Source organism: Theropithecus gelada, chromosome 4 (genome assembly GCF_003255815.1).
Source record: "Theropithecus gelada isolate Dixy chromosome 4, Tgel_1.0, whole genome shotgun sequence".
Taxonomy (NCBI): Eukaryota; Metazoa; Chordata; class Mammalia; order Primates; family Cercopithecidae; genus Theropithecus; species Theropithecus gelada.
In genome coordinates, this window is record NC_037671.1 from 10,249,103 (window position 1) to 10,267,630 (window position 18,528).

The 18,528-nt window shown below is 43.2% G+C and overlaps 1 protein-coding gene and 2 pseudogenes across 2 annotated transcripts in view; all 3 read right to left on the reverse strand.

Moving 5' to 3' along the window:
• The window catches only part of CAGE1 (cancer antigen 1), a 60,762-nt gene that overhangs the window by 2,642 nt on the left and 39,592 nt on the right, over positions 1-18,528 (reverse strand). The window contains exons 12-13 of the mRNA XM_025384134.1: positions 2,378-2,446; positions 502-541 (exon numbers count right to left, since the gene is read on the reverse strand). Coding sequence (XP_025239919.1) covers positions 502-541; positions 2,378-2,446 — 109 coding nt within the window. The remainder of the gene's footprint in view (positions 1-501; positions 542-2,377; positions 2,447-18,528) is intronic.
• LOC112623595 lies at positions 7,520-8,340 on the reverse strand (annotated as a pseudogene). Its single transcript, XR_003119172.1, has one exon. The product of XR_003119172.1 is annotated as a 40S ribosomal protein S3 pseudogene (transcript).
• Positions 9,583-11,597, reverse strand: LOC112623592 (annotated as a pseudogene).

Consider the following 18,528-nt stretch of genomic DNA (forward strand, 5'->3'; position numbering starts at 1 on the left):
AAAGCAGTGAATGGTAAGACTGGATAGGAGGGCCAGAGCCAGATCATAGGGAACTTTATACACCATGCTGAGGAGCTCAGATTTGATCCAGAATGTGATTGGGAACCACTGAAGGGCTTTATGCAAGGGAGGGGCATGAAAATATTTTGCTTTTGAAAGATCAAAATATGTCTACTCTATGGAGGATGGCATGAAGGGGACCAAAACTGAAGGCAGAAACAATAATTAGGAGGTGAGTGCAACAGGTCAGATGAGAAATGACAGGGGCTTGAAATGAAGCAGTAGCAGTGGGGATGGAGTAAAGGGGCCCTACAAGGTTAGAGGGAGGGGCTTCCAATTACAGCACCAGCTGAGATGGAAGAACCCTCGTCTGAGGACGGAAGGGAAGGCTAGGTTGCACAGTATGGAAATGTGACTTCAGGAACTCCTATTAAATCTTGTGTTATTGTCAAATTACATGGAAATGTAAGATTATTTATCATGATCATCAAGGTGACCTACCATAGTCATGGACTTTGGATGATTTTCTAAACTTTTCGATCTGTAAGAAATAGAAAGAAAATAATGTAAAAAGGAGGAAGGGGGGACTGAAATAGTGAACATGGTGAGCAAGTATGCCATTATTTAGCATATTTTCCCCCCACTTTCAAGGAGAAATCGTCAATTAAGATAGAACTATGAGACCCTCAGAGATTAAGATCAAGCTTTTTGGTATATAACATGTGGATCATTCTCACTTCATTTAAATAAAAACAATAAGGCAGGGTATGGTGGCTCACACCTGTAATCCCAGCACTTTGGGAGGCCAAGGTGGGTGGATCACTTGAGGTCAGGAGTTCAAGACCAGCTCTGCCAACATGGTGAAACCCTGTCTCTACCAAAAATACAAAGATTACCTGGGCATGGTGGCATGTGCCTGTAACCACAGCTACTCAGGAGGCTAAGGCAGCAGAATTACTTGAACCTGGGAGGCGGAGGCTGCAGTTAGCTAAGATCGTGCCATTGCACTGCAGCCTGGGTGACAGAGTGAGACTTCATCTCAAATAAAAAAATAAATAAAATAAAAAAAAATGAGGCACACTCTCACTACATTTAACATTCCCATAGATTTACTTAAGATACGATTCTGACTGACTTGAAAACTTAATGAATTTACTTGAAAGTCATGAAGAACTAGAGGCAAAAATAAAACATCTGAGGCTATTAAGATACTTGCTTTTATATCCTTATGTCCCGCTATTTCCACTAGTGAAGAGAACTGGCAAAAGCAATGCCATAATTTTGAGAGGCTGCAGAGGTAAGCTGAAGCTTGTTTGCATGCCGAATATACCGAGATCAATTGGGCCAATCATCACAGGCTTCACAGAGGGTGGTGGCTGAAAGCTGATGTAGGTCTGGAGTTTTCTAACAAATGTCTTTCTTGGCTGGAAAGGGTTTTGAGAGCTCTTCTGCCCATCTCACCCCCGAGTAGCTGGGATTACAGGTGCCCACCACCATGCCTGGCTAATTTTTGTATTTTTAGTAGAGATGGGGTTTGGTCTTGAACTCTTGACCTCAAGTGATTCACCGGCCTCAGCCTCCCAAAGTGCTAGGATTACAGGCATGAGCCACTGTGCCCTGCCCATACTGCTGTGTTCTTAATCAACCCCACAGGGTTTGTGCATACACCTTGTAGCATCAGATATTGAGCCTCTTCTCAAATAGCAGACTGTAAGGCTTAATGTTAGTGTAAGAAAATCTGGTGATAAAATACAGAGCAAGGCAAGTAGTTTCGTTGTAGACAAAAATCTTAGCCCATAATCTTTATAGTTTCTTCCTTAGAGTGACTGTACATTCCATGAGAGCAGGGAATCTGGCTTTCCATTTCAGGTTCTACAAAAAACATTAATCAAGCAACTACTTTATGCTAGGCAAAACATGAAGCACTTTCATATAATATATCTTGTTTACCTTAAATTGAGATAAGAAATAGTTTTTTTAAAAAAAAATATCTATCTATCTATCTATCTATCTATCTATCTATCTATCTATCTATCTATTTTTTTGAGACTGAGTCCCACTGTGTTGCCCAGGCTGGAGTGCAGTGGCACAGTCTTGGCTCACTGCAACCTCCACCTCCCAGGTTCAAGCGATTCTCCTGCCTCAGCCCCCTAGTAGCTGGGATTACAGGCACGTGCCACCATGCCCAGCTAATTTTTGTATTTTTAGTAGAGATGGGGTTTCACCATGTTGGCCATGCTGGTCTCAAACTCTTGACCTCAGGTGATCCACCCCCCTTGGCCTCCCAAAGTGCTGGGATTACAGGTGTGAGCCACCACACCCAGCTGTATTATCTATATTTTAAACATATTAATTTTAAAAAGAGAGGGAAACTTACCTTGGTTTTCTGGCTTTTTCTCTGGGCTTTCTAATTAAATCCTCTAAATGTTTATTTCTCTTTTCCAAACTGAAAGAAGAAACAATTGAATTTTGTGACTAAAACTGACTTTTCTAGACCATTATTTTGTTAGATTCACTAGAGGATTTTAGTAGATAAAAATAGGTAATCTAAGGCCGGGCGTGGTGGCTCAAGCCTGTAATCCCAGCACTTCGGGAGGGCGAGACGGGCGGATCACGAGGTCAGGAGATAGAGACCATCCTGGCTACCACGGTGAAACCCCGTGTCTACTAAAAAATACCAAAAACTAGCCGGGCGAGGTGGCGGGCGTCTGTAGTCCCAGCTACTCAGGAGGCTGAGGCAGGAGAATGGCGTAAACCCGGGAGGCGGAGCTTGCAGTGAGCTGAGATCCGGCCACTGCACTCCAGCCTGGGTGACAGTGAGACTCCGCCTAAAAAAAAAAAAAAAAAAAAAAAAAAAAGGTAATCTAATTATCTATACACTATCCAACCACCTAACCATATAGAAACTTGGGATTCTTTCCTAGCAACTCAAAATTATTCTATCAGTTTTTCCCTTTATAGGTTCCAGTGGTGAAGAAGGAAAGTAGACAGTAGCAAATATATAAAGTAGCATTCAGATATTCTCCCATTTGCTTACACAGTGGTTCACTCATACTGATCCTTCTATCTGAGTAAATCCAATATGATCCTGAGGGTAACATGTTAAAAACAAAACTCCTGGCTAGGCGTGGTGGTTCACACCTGTAACCCCAGCACTTTGGGAGGTTAAGGCAGGTGAATCTCTTGAGCCCAGGAGTTCATGACCAGCCTGGGCAACGTGGCGAAATTCTGTCTCTACAAAAACACAAAAACTAGCTAGGCATGGTGGCACATGCCTGTGATCCCAGCTACATGGGAGACTGAGCTGGGAGGATTTCTTGAGCCCAGGAGGTGGAGGTTGCAGTGAGTCAAAATCATGCCACTGCACTTCAGCCCGCGACAGAGCTAGACTCTGTCTCAAAAAAGAAAAAAAAAAAAAAAGAAAGAAAGAAAGAAAGAAAGAAAGAAAGAAAGAAAGAAAGAAAAGAAAAGAAAAGAAAAGACAAAAAACCCTGAGCTAGAAACAGCTTAACATGCAAAAATATGTGACAGCATTACAGGACCATCACAAACCTATTTTTCCATCCAGGGAGGTTGTATGAGCTTCCCGTGGCTGCTGCAACAAATCAACACAAATTCTGTGGCTCAAAACACATACATTTATTTTCTTCTGGAGGTCAGAAGTCCAAAATAAGCTTCACTGGCCTGAAATCAAGGTATTGGCCGGGATGTGCAGCCTCTAGAAGTTCGAGAGGAGAATCCTTTGCCTGGCCTCATCCAGCATCTGGAGGCTGTTCTTATTCCTGAGGGGGCTTGGCCCCACATCACACCACCTTTTCTCCCCATTTCCACTGTCAGGTTGACTCTTCTTCTTCTGTCACCAAATCTCTCTCTGCCTCCCCTGTCTTATAAGTACCCTTGGGATTGCATTTAGGGCCCACTCAGATCATCCAAAATAATCTCCGCAACTCAAGATGTAATCACATCTGCAAGGCTCTTTTGCTATATAAGGTAACAGTCACAGGTTCTCATGATTAGAACTTGCATGTCTTTGGGCCATTCCTCAGCCTACTGTAGAGGATAAATAGGCCCTGAGAGGAGATGAAATTCTACCGCAGAGGTCTAAACTCAAATGCCTATAGAAGAGTCAGGCAGGTATGTGAAATGAGCAAAGCCAGCTAAATGGTGATTCAGACAAACCAAAGCGCATACACCCCTAGGCCCTGCCTAAAAGAAGTTGCTACTTAGCTCTTGCCAAATGTTGCCATGTGAGAATGCTGCAGCCATGATTAGATCTTCTTGTCTTACTTATTTTTAAATTTTTATTATTGAGAGACAGAGTCTCACCCTGTCACTCAGTCTGGAATGTAGTGGTGCAATCACAGCTCACTGCAGCCTCAAACTCGCGGGCTGAAGCAATCCTCTCATCTCAGCCTCCTGAGTTAGCTAGGACTGCAGGTGCATGCCACCACACCTGACTAATTGTTTTAATATTTTGTAGAGACAAGAGTCTCGCTATGTTGCCTAGGCTGGTCTTGAACTCCTGGCCTCAAAATATCTTCCCGCCTCAGCCTCCCAAAGTGCTGGGATTGTAGGCATGAGCCACCATGCTCAGCCTACTCTTGTTTTTAAAGAGGAGATAGAAATCTAGATTTTTACAGAATATCTTCCCTTTTCAATTTTGGCAATTAATTTAAAAAATACTTTAAACATCATATGGACAAAACACAAATGCCCCAGAATATAACTTGTAAGTTGTCATTTTGAAACCTATACTCTTTCTTTCAGAGATATCAGGCTTTTGTTTTAAAGGGATAAAGAGAAGTTGTCAAACCCAGGAATAGAAGATAATGTGAAACAACTCTGTGTAAACCAAAAGCCTGAGTCTATCATGCTTAATTATCAGAGAAATAGCATGGAATAAATCTTCTGTATTTCTAGAATTGAAAAGAATGAGTCCAACTCCTGAAGGAGGGAGATACCTAAGGAAAGAAAGTGAAAAGTATTTCCAAGCGTGCAACAAGGCAACAGTGGAATATATTGACACTGTGCTCCTGTGTGTAGAGCTGCGGGCAAATCGCTATAATCTAAGCCTACCTAAATGGAGTCCTTGGTTTATTTTGGAGGAAGTCATGTCCTCCATAGAGGCCATGAGAGAACTCTGCTGAGAGCTAGGCAAGCAAAGCAGCACCACTGAATGGAGTATAATGAGTGCTTTGATTTGCATTTAATGACATGACTGTATTTCTTTCTTGTTTTTCTTTTAAGACAGAGTCTCGATCTGTCACCAAGACTGGAGTGCAGTGGCGCAATCTCAGCTCACTGCAACCTCTGCCTCCCTGGTTCAAGTGATTCTCATGCCTCAGCTTCCCAAGTAGCTGGGATTACAGGTGTGCGCCACCATGATTGACTAATTTTTGTATTTTTAGTAGACATGAGGTTTTGCCGTATTAGCCAGTCTGGTCTTGAACTCCTGGACTCAAGTGATCCTCTCACCTTGGCCTCCCAAAGTGCTGGGATTACAGGCATGAGCCACTGTGCCCAGCTGACATGAATATATTTCATGTGCTTTTTTGCCATACATGTATTTTCTTGGTGGAATCTCTACTAAAATCTTTGTCCACTTTTATTGGGTTATTTGTTTTCTTATGACTGAGTTTTGAGAGTTCATTACATCTGGATAGAAGTTCTTTAGCAGATACATGATTTGCAGATATGTTCTTCCAGACTATGGCTTGTCTTTGATCTGTTAACAGTGTCTTTAGAAGAGTAGTTTTAGGCTGGGTGAGGTGGCTCACACCTGTACTCCCAGCACTTTGGGAGGTTGAGGTGGGCGGATCACGAGGTCAGGAGTTCAAGACCAGCCTGGCCAACATGGTGAAACCCCATCTCTACTAAAAATACAACAACAAAAAAATTAGCCTGGTGTTGTGGCGTGCGCCTGTAGTCCCAGCTACTTGAGAGACTGAGGCAGCAGAATCACTTGAACCCGGGAGGTGAAGGTTGCAGTGAGCTGAGATTGTGTCACTGCCCTCCAGCATGGTGACAGAGTGAGACTCCGTCTCAAAAAAACAACAACAACAACAAAAAAAACAAACAAACAGCAAAAAAAAGAAGAGCATTTTTAAATTTTGATGAAGTCAAATTTATCAAAATTTTCTCTAATGAATCATGCTTTTAGTGACATGTCTAAGAAATTGTTGCCTAACCCAAAGTCATAGCAATTTTCTGTTTCCTTCTAGATGTTTTAAGGTTTTAGCCTTTATCTTTGGGTATACTATCCATTTTGAGTTTACTTTGTATGTAGTGGAGTGTATAAATCAAAGTTAATTTTTTTGAAAATGGGCAATGATTCCAGCACCATTTGTTGAGAAGGTTATCCTTTTTCCACTTTGTTGCCTTTGTATCTTTGTCAAAAATCACTTGTCCATATATGTATGGGTCCATGTCTGCATTCCCTGGTCTGTTCCATTGATTTTTATATTTTTACACCAATGCTACACTGTTTTGATTATTGTAGCTCTATAAAAAGTCTTAGAATCAGAGTTTCCCTCCCATTTTATCCTTCTTTATCAGAGTTCTTTTGGCTATTCTATGCCTTTTGAATTTCCATATGAATTTAGAATCAGCTTGTTAAGTTTATTTAAAATTGGAATTGCACTGAATCAATAAATGAACTTGGGGAAAATCTTAACAAAATGGACCCATGAAAGAGCTATACCTCTCCATTTATTTAACTCTTCTTTACTTTCTCTCAATGATGTGTTGTAATTTTTAGTGTATGAGTCTTTTACATACTTTTGCCAAATTTATCCTTATGTAGTTTATATTTTTGGAGCTATCAGAAATGCTTTTTAATTTCTGATTGTCTGTTGCTAGTATATAAAAAGACAACTGACTTTTACATATTGATATTGGATCCTGCAACCTTGCTAATCTTAATAGTCCTGGTAACTTTTTTGTAGATTCCATCAGATTCTCTACATAGATGATCATGTGTTTGTGAATACATGCAGTTTTGCTTCATGTCCAGTCTGGATGAATTTTATTTTTCTTGCCTGATTGTACTGGACAGAACTTCCAGTACAATGTGAATGTACTGGAATGTCTTGTTCCTGATGATAAGAAAGCATTTAGTCTTTCATCATTAAGTATAACGTTAGTAAGCTTTTGTAGGTGCTCTTTGTCCTAATTGAGAAAGTTCCTTTCTTTTCCTAGGTTGTTTAGGTTTTCTCATGAAGAATGATGTTGGATTTTGTCAAACGGTTTTTCCGTCTGTCGAAATTATCATATGCTTTTTCTTTTTTAATTTTTTAAATATGCTAACTAACAATGATGGATACAATTGTTATTATATATAAAGCTGGCCCTTTTTTGCTATATAAGGTAACATTCACAGATTCTAGGGATTAGAACATGGATTCGCCATTTACTTTTACCTGACATTTTTAGCAGTATATACTGTACCCAATTTGTAGTCTTTTATTCCTCACCCCCTTCCACCCTTTCCCCCAAGTCCCCAAAGTCCACTGTATCATTCTTTTTTTTTTTCTTTGTCTTTGTACAATATTTTATTAAAGGTCTTTACAGAGCAACATCCAGACTCCAGAATACAGCTGCCAATGAGACCCTGTTACACTGTGGGGACTGGTTGGGGCACGGCAGGTGGCTCTGGCTCCCCACCCTTCTGTTCTGAGATGGGGGTGGTGGGCAATATCTCATCTTTGGGTTCCATGATGCTCACGTGGTCAGGCAGGGGCTTCCTAGGGCCAGTTTTACCAGTTGGGTCCCAGGGCAGCATGATCTTCACCTTGATGCCCAGCACACCCTGTCTGAGCAACACGTGGCGCACAGCAGTGTCAATGTAGTAGTTAACAGGGTCTCCGCTGTGGATCATCAGGCCATCCATAAACTTCATGGATTTAGCCCTCTGTCCTCAGAGTTTCCCAGACACCACGACCTCACAGCCTTTAGCCCCACTCTCCATGATGAACCACAACACACCATAGCAGGCCCTCTGCACGGCAAGCCCTCCTAGGGTTTGTAATGCAGACACCCTGCCTGGGCAATGGCACACAGGCCCCTAGCGGCCACCTTTTCAGCATAAAGCTCTACACTGCCCTCTGGAAAGCCAAACCTCTTCTGAACTACAGCAGTCAGTTCCCGAGTCCCCCAGCCCTTCTCACCAAGAACATTCTGTGTTCTGGTGACTAAGGTAATGATTTCTGTCTTGACTGGTGTAACTCGCACCTCAACTCCAGAGTAGCCATCTTCAGCCAGTTCCTGAGTAAGAAACTCATTCAGTTCAGCTTAGAAGATGCCATCAGTGACAAACTACTTCTTGGAAATTTGCATGGCCATCTTGCCGCCATGCTCCGCCGAAAGGAAAGGCACTGTATCATTCTTATGCCTTTGTGTCCTCATAGCTTAGCTCCCACTCATGAGTGAGAACATATGATGTTTGGTTTTCCATTCCTGGGCTACGTCACTTAGAATAATGGTCTCCAATTCCATCTAGGTTGCTGCAAATGCCATTATTTCATTCCTTTTTATGGCTGAATAGTATTCCCTGGTATATATATATACCACAATTTCTTTATCCACTCATTGATTGATGGGCATCTGGGCTGGTTCCATATTTTTGTAATTTCAAATTGTGCTGCTAAAAACATGCATATGCAAGTATCTTTTTTGAATAATGACTTCTTGTCCTCTGGGTAGATACCCAGTAGTAGGATTGCTGGATCAAACAGTAGTTCTACTTTTAGTTCTTTAAAGACTCTCCACACTGTTTTCCATAGTGGTTATACTAGTTTACAATTCCACCAGCAGTGTAGAAGTGTTCCCTTTTCACCGCATCCTTGACAACATCTGGTTTTTTTTTTATTTTTTGATTATAGCCATTCTTGCAGGAGTAAGGTGGTATCACATTGTGGTTTTGATTTGCATTTCCCTGATCATTAGTGATGTTGAGCATTTTTTCATATGTTTGTTGGTCATTTCCATATCTTCTTTTGAGAATTGTCTATTCATGTGCTTAGCCCACTTTTTGATGCGATTTTTCTTTCTTGTTAATTTGTTTGAGTTCCTTGTAGATTCTGTATATTAGTCCTTTGTCAGATGTACAGAGTGTGAAGATTTTCTCCCACTCTGTGGGTTGTCTGTTTACTTTGCTGATTATTTCTTTTGCTGTGCAGAAACTTTTTAGTTTAATTAAGTTCCACCTATTTATCAGTTTTTTTTTAAGAGAATATAGAATTTATTCGATATTGAATATAAAAAATAAACCATCTAAATAGGGGCCCAGGGAGCTTCCCTTATTTCTCTAGGTGCCTCCAGGCCTTCCCACCCCAACCCCAATAAAAACATTTTGCATATATAATGGCTAGCAAAGACTAAAAAGATGCAAAACTTCCAAAGACAGCAGGCACTCAGCTTAAGGAGGGTGATGACTGGGTCAGATGAGATCTTCCTGCAGGAGCCCACCATTTTCTTAGTCACAGCACTGACGAAAATACACCCCAGCCTTCTGGACCAGAGGCTGACATTAGGGGGTCCCTGAGCAAGTGATGGGCTGGAGCTGCTCATTGGGAGGCAGACAGTCTACTCCGTCAATGCATCCTCCAACTGCTTCACTTTCAAAGCCTGCTTCTGTTCCTGCAGCACACCACATAACTGATGCATGGCCATTTTTAGCCGGGGGAGCTCATCTGCAAAGATGAGGTGGAACCGGCCTGGCTCCTTATACATGCAGGCTTTGCCACGGGATAACAGCTTGTTGTCCAGGAAGCAGCGAGAGGAGCTGTTCCTCTTCAGATGCACAGGGATCCATGTACTTTTTCAAGTTGATCCAGACACAGAAGCCAGAGCTGCAGTTGTGAAAGGGGATCTCCAATGCCTTCAGTTTGGCAGTGATGTACTTGTGAGCTTCCCAGAGCCGGTAGTTATTGGCGGGCAGGTACGCTCTGTCAATCCATTCTGTGTTCTGGAGCAGCTGACACAGCTTGTGCCGGGCGATGCCAGAGATACTGCCGAGGTAGCCAAAGGTGCTCACAGCAGAAGACATCTCCTTGTTGTGGGTGTCAACAGAGCACCAAAGCGGAAGGCAGAAATGCCAAAATCCTTCCTGGTGTCCCAGATCACATGGGTCCTGTTGTGATCAGGCAAACTTTTCATGCTCAGGACACTGTGGAATGTGATGGATTCATCAAAAACACAGACAGCACGTAAATCTCATCTATGATCACATGTAGGTTATACCTCTTGGCAAAATCCAGGTATTCCATCGCAAGTCTGAGGAGTAGATGTCACCCAGAGGATTCTGAGGATTGATTAGCACAAGGCCTTGGACCTTTTTCCCCTCAACCCTAGCTTCAAGCAGGGCTTCCTCTAACTTGTCCACAGTGAGGTGGAAAGGATGGATGTTTGTAACAGTGATCTCACTCTCCAGGTGGACAGGAATCAACTCAACCTTCATGTACAGACAGGAGCTAAAGTCAAAGCCACTATCGAAGGGAGCAGGGACCAGGAAGGCCTCGCCTGGATTACACAGAACCATGGCCAGCGCAGAGAAGACAGAGCAGCAGCCATTTAGAACAGCCACATTTTCTGGATCAAGTCAGGCAGGTGCCTTGCACTAGTAGGTCAGGAACTGGGCCACTTCTTCTCGCAGGAACGGGTGCCCTCTCCAATCAGGGTACTGCAGCAAGATGTCCTCAATGCAGTTCATGTTACTTTTTTTTTTTTTTTGAGGCGGAGTCTTGCTCTGTGCCCCAGGCTGGAGTGCAGTGGCACGATCTCGGCTCACTGCAAGCTCCGCCCCCTGGGTTCATGCCATTCTCCTGCCTCAGCCTCCCGAGTAGCTGGGACTACAGGCGCCCACCACCACGCCCGGCTAGTTTTTTGTATTTTTTTAGTGGAGATGGGGTTTCACGGTGTTAGCCAGGATGGTCTCGATCTCCTGACCTTGTGATCCGCCTGCCTCGGCCTCCCAAAGTGCTGGGATTACAGGCTTGAGCCACCGCGCCCAGCCAGTTCATGTTACTTTCTTGCAATCTTTCAATCATCAGATCAATGCAGAGCTTGTTCTCACTGGTGCCAAGGTTAACGAAGCCTAAGGTGTTCTTGTCTTTATGATATTTGTCTTTATGATAGGCACTGTAGTCCTGGAAGCTCGACTGATAGAAGACAGAGATGTCAATCCCACAGTTGGACAGGTCACGGCTGACGAAGGCAGCTTCACAACCACTCAGTTGGGGAACTAGATCAGGCTGCCCGGGCAATTGGGCCCCCTGCCCATATCTGACATCACCCCTAGAGTCCTGGGAAGGAAAACGCACTTGGAGCTCCAGGCCACTCGTGACCCCAGACTATAGGAGCTGGATCATCTGGCACATTAAGCGACCCAGAGGGCTTCCTGCTCACAGACGGCATGAGCGTGCCTCCATTCTTCCAGCGGCAGGCCCTGCCTGCTATCAGCTGTACTCGAAGTACTCCCTCATGGTCTGCCGCAAGTGCAGCATCATCTCCAACAGCTGGGTATAGATGCTCTGGTCTCTGAGGACCTGGCCTCTCGTCTGGCCAGAGGGCACAGGAAGGGTGTCTGACTGATGACTCATACTCCGGGTATCTGTAGTGGCCTCTGAAGGCTGGCTGGCACCTCGGTCTCTGTTTTCACTTATCTTCTCTCCAGCCTAAAGCCTGACTGAGGAAACTGTCCATGATTGTCAGTGCTCAGGTCGCCCTTCTCCTCTGTCACCCTTCTCCTCATTGAATGTATTAATCATTGTTTTTGTTGCATTTGCTTTTGGGTTCTTGGTCATGAAGTCTTTGCCTAAGCCAATGTCTAGAAGGGTTTTCCGATGCTATCTTCTAGAATTTTTATGGTTTCAGATCTTAGATGTAAGTCCTTGATCCATCTTGAGTTGATTTTTGTATAAGGTGAGAGATGAGGATCTAGTTCATTCTTCTAAATGTGGCTTGACAATTATCCTAGCACCATTTGTTGAATAGGGTGTCCTTTCCCCACTTTATGTTTTTGTTTGCTTTGTTGAAGACCAGTTGGCTGTATTTATGTCAACGTTTTTTTCGTGAAAAAAGAAGCCTGGCCAACATAGTGAAACCCCGTCTCTACTAAAAATACAAAAAAAATTAGCTGGGCGTGGTGGTGGGTGCCTGTAATCCCAGTTACTTGGGAGGCTGAGGCAGGAGAATCACGTGAACCTAGGAGGCGGAGGTTGCAGTGAGCTGAAATGGCACCATTGCACTCCAGCGCAGGCAACAGTGTGAGACTCCATCTCAAAAAAAGAAGAAGAAAAAAAAGTCAAAGAAACACAACGGGATTGTGACTACAAATAAGGGCAGTACTAATATTTTTACTATATACTGAAATGCAGCTTTTTGTGGGATTTACAAGTTTTGGGTGTAAACAAATGTTCACCTTATTCTCTGTGATCAAGGTATAAAATCGCATGGATTTTTAAAAGAATGTTCAATCCAATCAAACTTTTTGATCATCCTGTACTCAAACTATCATGAAACTTTGAAAGAAAAATTGTGGATTTACACTGAAATTTTCTGTGATTTTTGATATGGTTTTGCATGGAAAAGCATTTACAGTGGCTTCATGTGGGTAGAAATCACAGTTGCTATGACAGGGCAGTGAGCTGTCATTTATGAATTCAGTGTTGTCTGTAGGAGATATGGCACTGGAAGTATTCTTCTAGGACTCTGTTGGCATTCTGTGGATGGTGAATAGTAAATAAGTTAATGCAGAAGACTTTGATGAGTGACTTCAAACACTACAGATCATGATCGGGGATCACATGATGGGTAGGAATGGAATAGAAGATCACCTTGAATAACAAGGTAGCAGGGCTTGATAAAATGGGAAGCCACTGGGACATTTTTATGAGAGGATCCACCTCTCACCTGGTTGTGATGGGGACTAAGATAGATAGAACAAGTCTCACATTTTGTAGGAAGGTGTTCCAGAACCAGGAATGTTTGGAGCAGGGACTTCTACATCTGAAACAGACAGATCTGGACAAAAGTGTTAGAGAGAAAGTGGTATTCAGGAAGGAGAGATGCATGGCTACTTAAATCTCTAGCATTGTGGAAAAGCTATCAATTCAGACTCAGAGGGCAGTGAACGTATCTCTAAGGAAATGGCATTTCAGCAGATATGAAGATAGTACAAGATAATGGGGGTGAAGACAGCCTGAGCATTCCAGGTAGAACAACATGCTAAAACTTGGAGGCAAAGGGAATATGGTACATTTGAAAAAGTATAATATCTCTAGTGTGGCAAAAGCAAGTCAGGGAATGGTAAGATGAGATCAGAGAAGCAGGGAGGAGCTTGATCAGGAAGAAGACTGTAGGCCATGGTAAGGATTTTTGCTTTTACCTAAGGTGATGGAAAACCACTAAAGTTTTTTTAAGATACAAAATGGCATACTCATATTTATATTTCAGAAAGATCACTCTGGTTGCATATACAGAGTGGACTTCGCCAAGTAGTTTTATTTTAGTCTTTTAGAAAAATAAAATGTCACCAATAGCTTTTGTAGTAAATAGCTGTTTCTAAAGTCCAAGGCCTATGCATTGAAAAATTACAGTATAACCTATGAATGCATTTGAAGAACAATACCTCAAACTCTATTAAATTTTAGCAGAATCAATAGACTAGCACCAATTTAAAAGAACATTGTTCTGATGATGTATTTGATAATTTTTTTTTAAATTTTAGTTGCATCTATAAAGTGAGGGCAAGTTTATCAAGAAAGTAAAGGAATAAAAGGATGGCTACTCCATAGGTAGAACAGCCTGATGATTTTTGAAGCAGTGTATACCTTTTAATGAGACTAAAGCTAATTCACTATAATTAAACAAAAATACTGTTCTTCATGGATATAACAGACTAGATTTGATTTTTTAAAAAATAAATCAGGGCTGGGTGCAGTGGTTCATGCCTATAATTCCAGCACTTTGGGATGCCAAGGTGGTAGGATTGATTGAGTCCAGGAGTTCAAGACCAGCCTGGACAACACAGAGAGACCCCGTTTCTAAAATAAATAAATAAATGTTTTAAAAAGTCAGGTATGGTGGTGCATGCCTGTAGTCCCAGCTACTTGGGAGGCTGAGGTGGGAGGATCGTTTGAGCTCAGGAGCTGGTGATTGCAGTGAACCAAGACTGCACCACTGCACTCCAGCCTGGGCGACAGAGTCAGACCCTATCTCAAAAAACAAAAAAGTTGGCTGAGCACGGTGGCTCATACCTGTAATCCCCCACACTTTGTGGGGCTGAGGTGAATGGATCACTGGAGGGAGGTGAATGGATCACTTGAGGCTAGGAGTGAGAGACCAGCCTGGCCAACATTGCAAAATCCTGTCTCTACTAAAAAAAAAAAAAAAGAAAGAAAGAAAAAGAAAAAAAAGGCCAGGGTGGTAGTGCACACCTGTGGTCCCAGCTATTTAGGAGGTTGAGGCAGGAGAATCACTTGAGCCTGGGAGGCAGACATTGTGCTACTGACTCCAGCCGAGATTGTGCCACTGCAATCCAGCCTGGGCAAGACAGCAAGACACTGTCTCAAAAAAAAAAAAAGAAAGAAAGAAAATTCTAATAAGCAGTCACAGTTGACAATGCTTATGATAAAGCCTAAATTCAGATTTTGACCTATGGTCTCTTCTTCAACACAAATTGGGTCAACCACTCAACTGAAATATACATCAAATTTTTTTTTTCTTTCCACCCAAGCCCCGCAGAACATTTAAATTTTTTAATGTAAAAATAACTGGGACAATCATAATGGCAGATGGGAGGCAGGACAAGATTGCAGCTCTGACTGGGTCGGACAGAGCAGTGTGTGGAGGCTCGCATCATGAATTTTAGCTCCAGAATGACTGCAAGAACAAATCAGGAATCCTGAGAGGACCAACGGATTCCTTCCTCTGAAGGAAGCAGACTGCTCCTGCAGGAGCCGGGAGACACCCCAAATCCTGTGGGTGCCCAAACTGTGGAACTGGGAAAGGGAGAGCCTCTGCTCCCGAACACACACTCGCACTGAAGAAAATGAAGGTCTAGTTTGCGAGAGAAGTTTGCGACCTTACCTGGAGCTGAGTCAATCTAGAGAGCCAAGTGAAATACAGGGGTAGAGGAAGCAGTGGGAAAGGCCCTGGGAGTTCACTGGGTCCCCAAGCAGGCCATTCCTGCCTGGCTCCACAGGGACCCTTTAGGAGGGCAGCCAGAGGCCGGGGGGAAAATGCCACAGGGAGAAGGAAGTCTCTAGCTGAACTTTGTAACAATTTGAATTGAGCAAGGAGCCTCCTGGCCAGAACATGGGAGAGGGTGGGAATCTGGCTTGCAGACTCCACAGGAGGGAAAAGAACCAAAGCCCTGTTCTTTCACAGCTGGGAGGTGGGTAGCCTGGGGAAGTTCTCAAGCCCTGCTACCCACTGCCTGGAAACAGACTTGGGACTGTTAGAGCGGCCATGGTGAGAGTGAGACAGGCCCTTTGGATCGATAGTGTGGGAGTTGGGTGAGGCCTGTGACTGCAGGCTTTCCCCCACTTCCCTAACAATTTGCATGACTCAGCAGAGGCAGCCATAATCCTCCTAGGTACACAACTCCAGTGACCTAGGAATCTCACCCCCATCCCCCACAGCAGCTGCAGCAAGACCTGCCCAAGGAGAGTCTGAGCTCAGACATACCTAGCCCTGCCCCTACCTGATGGGCTTTCCCTATCCACCCCTGGTAGCTGAAGACAGAGGGCATATATTCTTGGGAGTTCTAGGGCCCTGCCCACCACTGGTTCCTCTCCATACTACCACAGCTGATGCTCTCTGGAAAGCGCCGCCTCCCCGCAGGAGGCCAACCAGCACAAAAATAAAACATTAAACCACCGAAGCTAAGAACTGTCACAGAGTCCATTTCACCCCCTGCCATGTCCACCGGAACAGGTGCTGATATCCACAGCTGATATCCATAGATGGTTCACATCACAGGACTCTGTGCAGACAACCCCCAGTAGCAGCCCAGAGCCAGGTAGACTTGCTGAGCGGCTAGACCCCAAAGAGAGATAACAATCACTGCAGCTAGGCCCACAAGAAGCCACATCCACAGGGAAACGGGGAGAGTACCACATTAAGGGAGGAGACCACCCCTCATATTGTCTTATGCTCAATTTCTGCCTCCAAAGAAAGAAGAAGTAAAAACTAAAAGGAAGAAATGAAATCCACAAGCAGACAGCCTGGCACTACACCTTGGACCTGGTAGTTAAAGATCGACCCCTGACCTAATCGGTTATTTGCATAAAAAAGCACTGTGAAGATCCCTGTCCTATTCTGTTCGTTCTAATTACCGGTGTATGCAACCCCCAGTCACGTACCGCCTGCTTGCTCAATTGATCACGACCCTCTCACATGGACCCCCTTAGAGTTGTGAGCCCATAAAAGGGACAGGAATTGCTCAACTGGGGAGCTCGGCTCTTGAGACAGGAGTCTCGCTGATGCTCCCGGCCAAATAAACCCCTTCCTTCTTCTTTTCTCCCCCACTTCCTTCTTTAACTCATTGTCTGAGGGGTTTTGTCTGCGGCTTTTCCTGCTACAACATCAAGGGAACACCCCATGGGACAAAAGAATCTGAACAACAGCCTTCAGCCCTAGGTCTTCCCTCTGACAGGTCCTACCCAAATGAAAAGGAACCAGAAAACCAACTCTGGTAATATGACAAAACAAGGCTCTTTAACATGCCCCAAAATCACACTAGCTCACCAGCAATGGATCCAAACCAAGAAGAAATCCCTGATTTGCCTGAAAAAGAATTCAGGAGGTTAGTTATTAAGCTAATCAGGGAGGCACCGGAGAAAAGGTGAAGCCCAATTCAAGGAAATCCAACAAACGATACAAGAAAGGAAGGGAGAAATATTCAAGGAAATAGATAGTATAAAGAAAAAAATAAAAACTTTAGGAAACATTGAACACACTTATAGAAATGCAGAACACTCTGGAAAGTCTCAGCAACGGAATTGAACAAGTAGAAGAAAGAAATTCAGAGCTAGAAGACAAGGTCTTTGAATTAACCCAGTCCAACAAAGACAAAGAAAAAAATCATAAGAAAATATGAACAAAGCCTCCAAGAAGTCTGGGATTATGTTAAATGACCAAATCTAAGAATAATTGGTGTTCCTGAGGAAGAAGAGAAATCTAAAAGTATGGAAAACATATTTAGGGAATAATCGAGGAAAACTTCCCCCGCCTTGCTATAGTCTTAAACATCCACATACAAGAAGCACAAAGAACACCTGGGAAATTCATCACAAAAAGATCATCACCTAGGCACACTGTCATCAGGTTATCTAAAGTTAAGATGAAGGAAAGAATCTTAAGGGCTGTGAGACAAAAGCACCAGGTAGCCTATAAAGGAAACCTATCAGATTAACAGCAGATTTCTCAGCAGAAAACCTACAAGCTAGATGGGATTGGGGTATCTTCAGCCTCCCCAAACCAAACAATTATCAGCTAGGAATTTTGTATGTAGTGAAACTAAGCATCATATATGAAGGAAAGAGACAGTCTTTTTCAGACAAACAAATGCTGAGAGAATTCCCCATTACCAAGCCACCACTACAAGAACTGCTAAAAGGAGCTCTAAATCTTGAAACAAATCCTGGAAACACATCAAAACAGAACTTCTTTAAAGCATAAATCACACAGGACCTATAAAACAAAAATACAATTTAAAAAACAAAAACAAAAAATAAAAAAACCAAGGTACACAGGCAACAAATAGCATGATGAAAGCAATGGTACCTCACATCTTAATACTAACATTGAATATAAATGGCCTAAACACTCCACTTAAGAGATATAGAACCACAGAACGGATAAGAACTCACTGGCCAGGTGCAGCAACTCATGCCTGTAATCTCAGCACTTTGGGAGGCCAAGGCGGGTGGACCACCTGAGGTCAGGAGTTTGAGACCAGCCTGGCCAACATGGTGAAACTCCATCTTTACTAAAATACAGAATTAGCCAGGTGTGGTGGTGCACACCTGTAATCCCAGCTACTCGGGAGGCTGAGGCAGAAGATTCGCTTGAGCCCGAGGGCCGAGGTTGCAGTGAACCAAGATCACACCATTGTACTCCAGCCTGGGTGACAAGAGTGAAACTCTTGTCTCAAAAAAAAAGAAAAGAAAAGAAAAGAAAAGAAAAGAAAAAAGGACTCACCAACCACTGTCTGCTGCCTTCAGGAGACTCACCTAACACATAAGGACTCACATAAACTTAAAGGGGTGGAAAAAGGCATTGCATGCAAATGGACCCAAAAGTGAGCAGGGGTAGCTATTCTTATATCAGACAAAACAAGCTTTAAAGCAACAGCATTTAAAAGAGACAAACAGGGATATTATATAATGGTAAAAAGCCTTGTCCAACAGGACAATATCACAGTCCTAAACATATATACACCGAACACTGGAGCTCCAAAATTTATGAAACAATTACTAATAGACCTAAGAAATGAGATAGACGGTAACACAATAATAGTGGGGG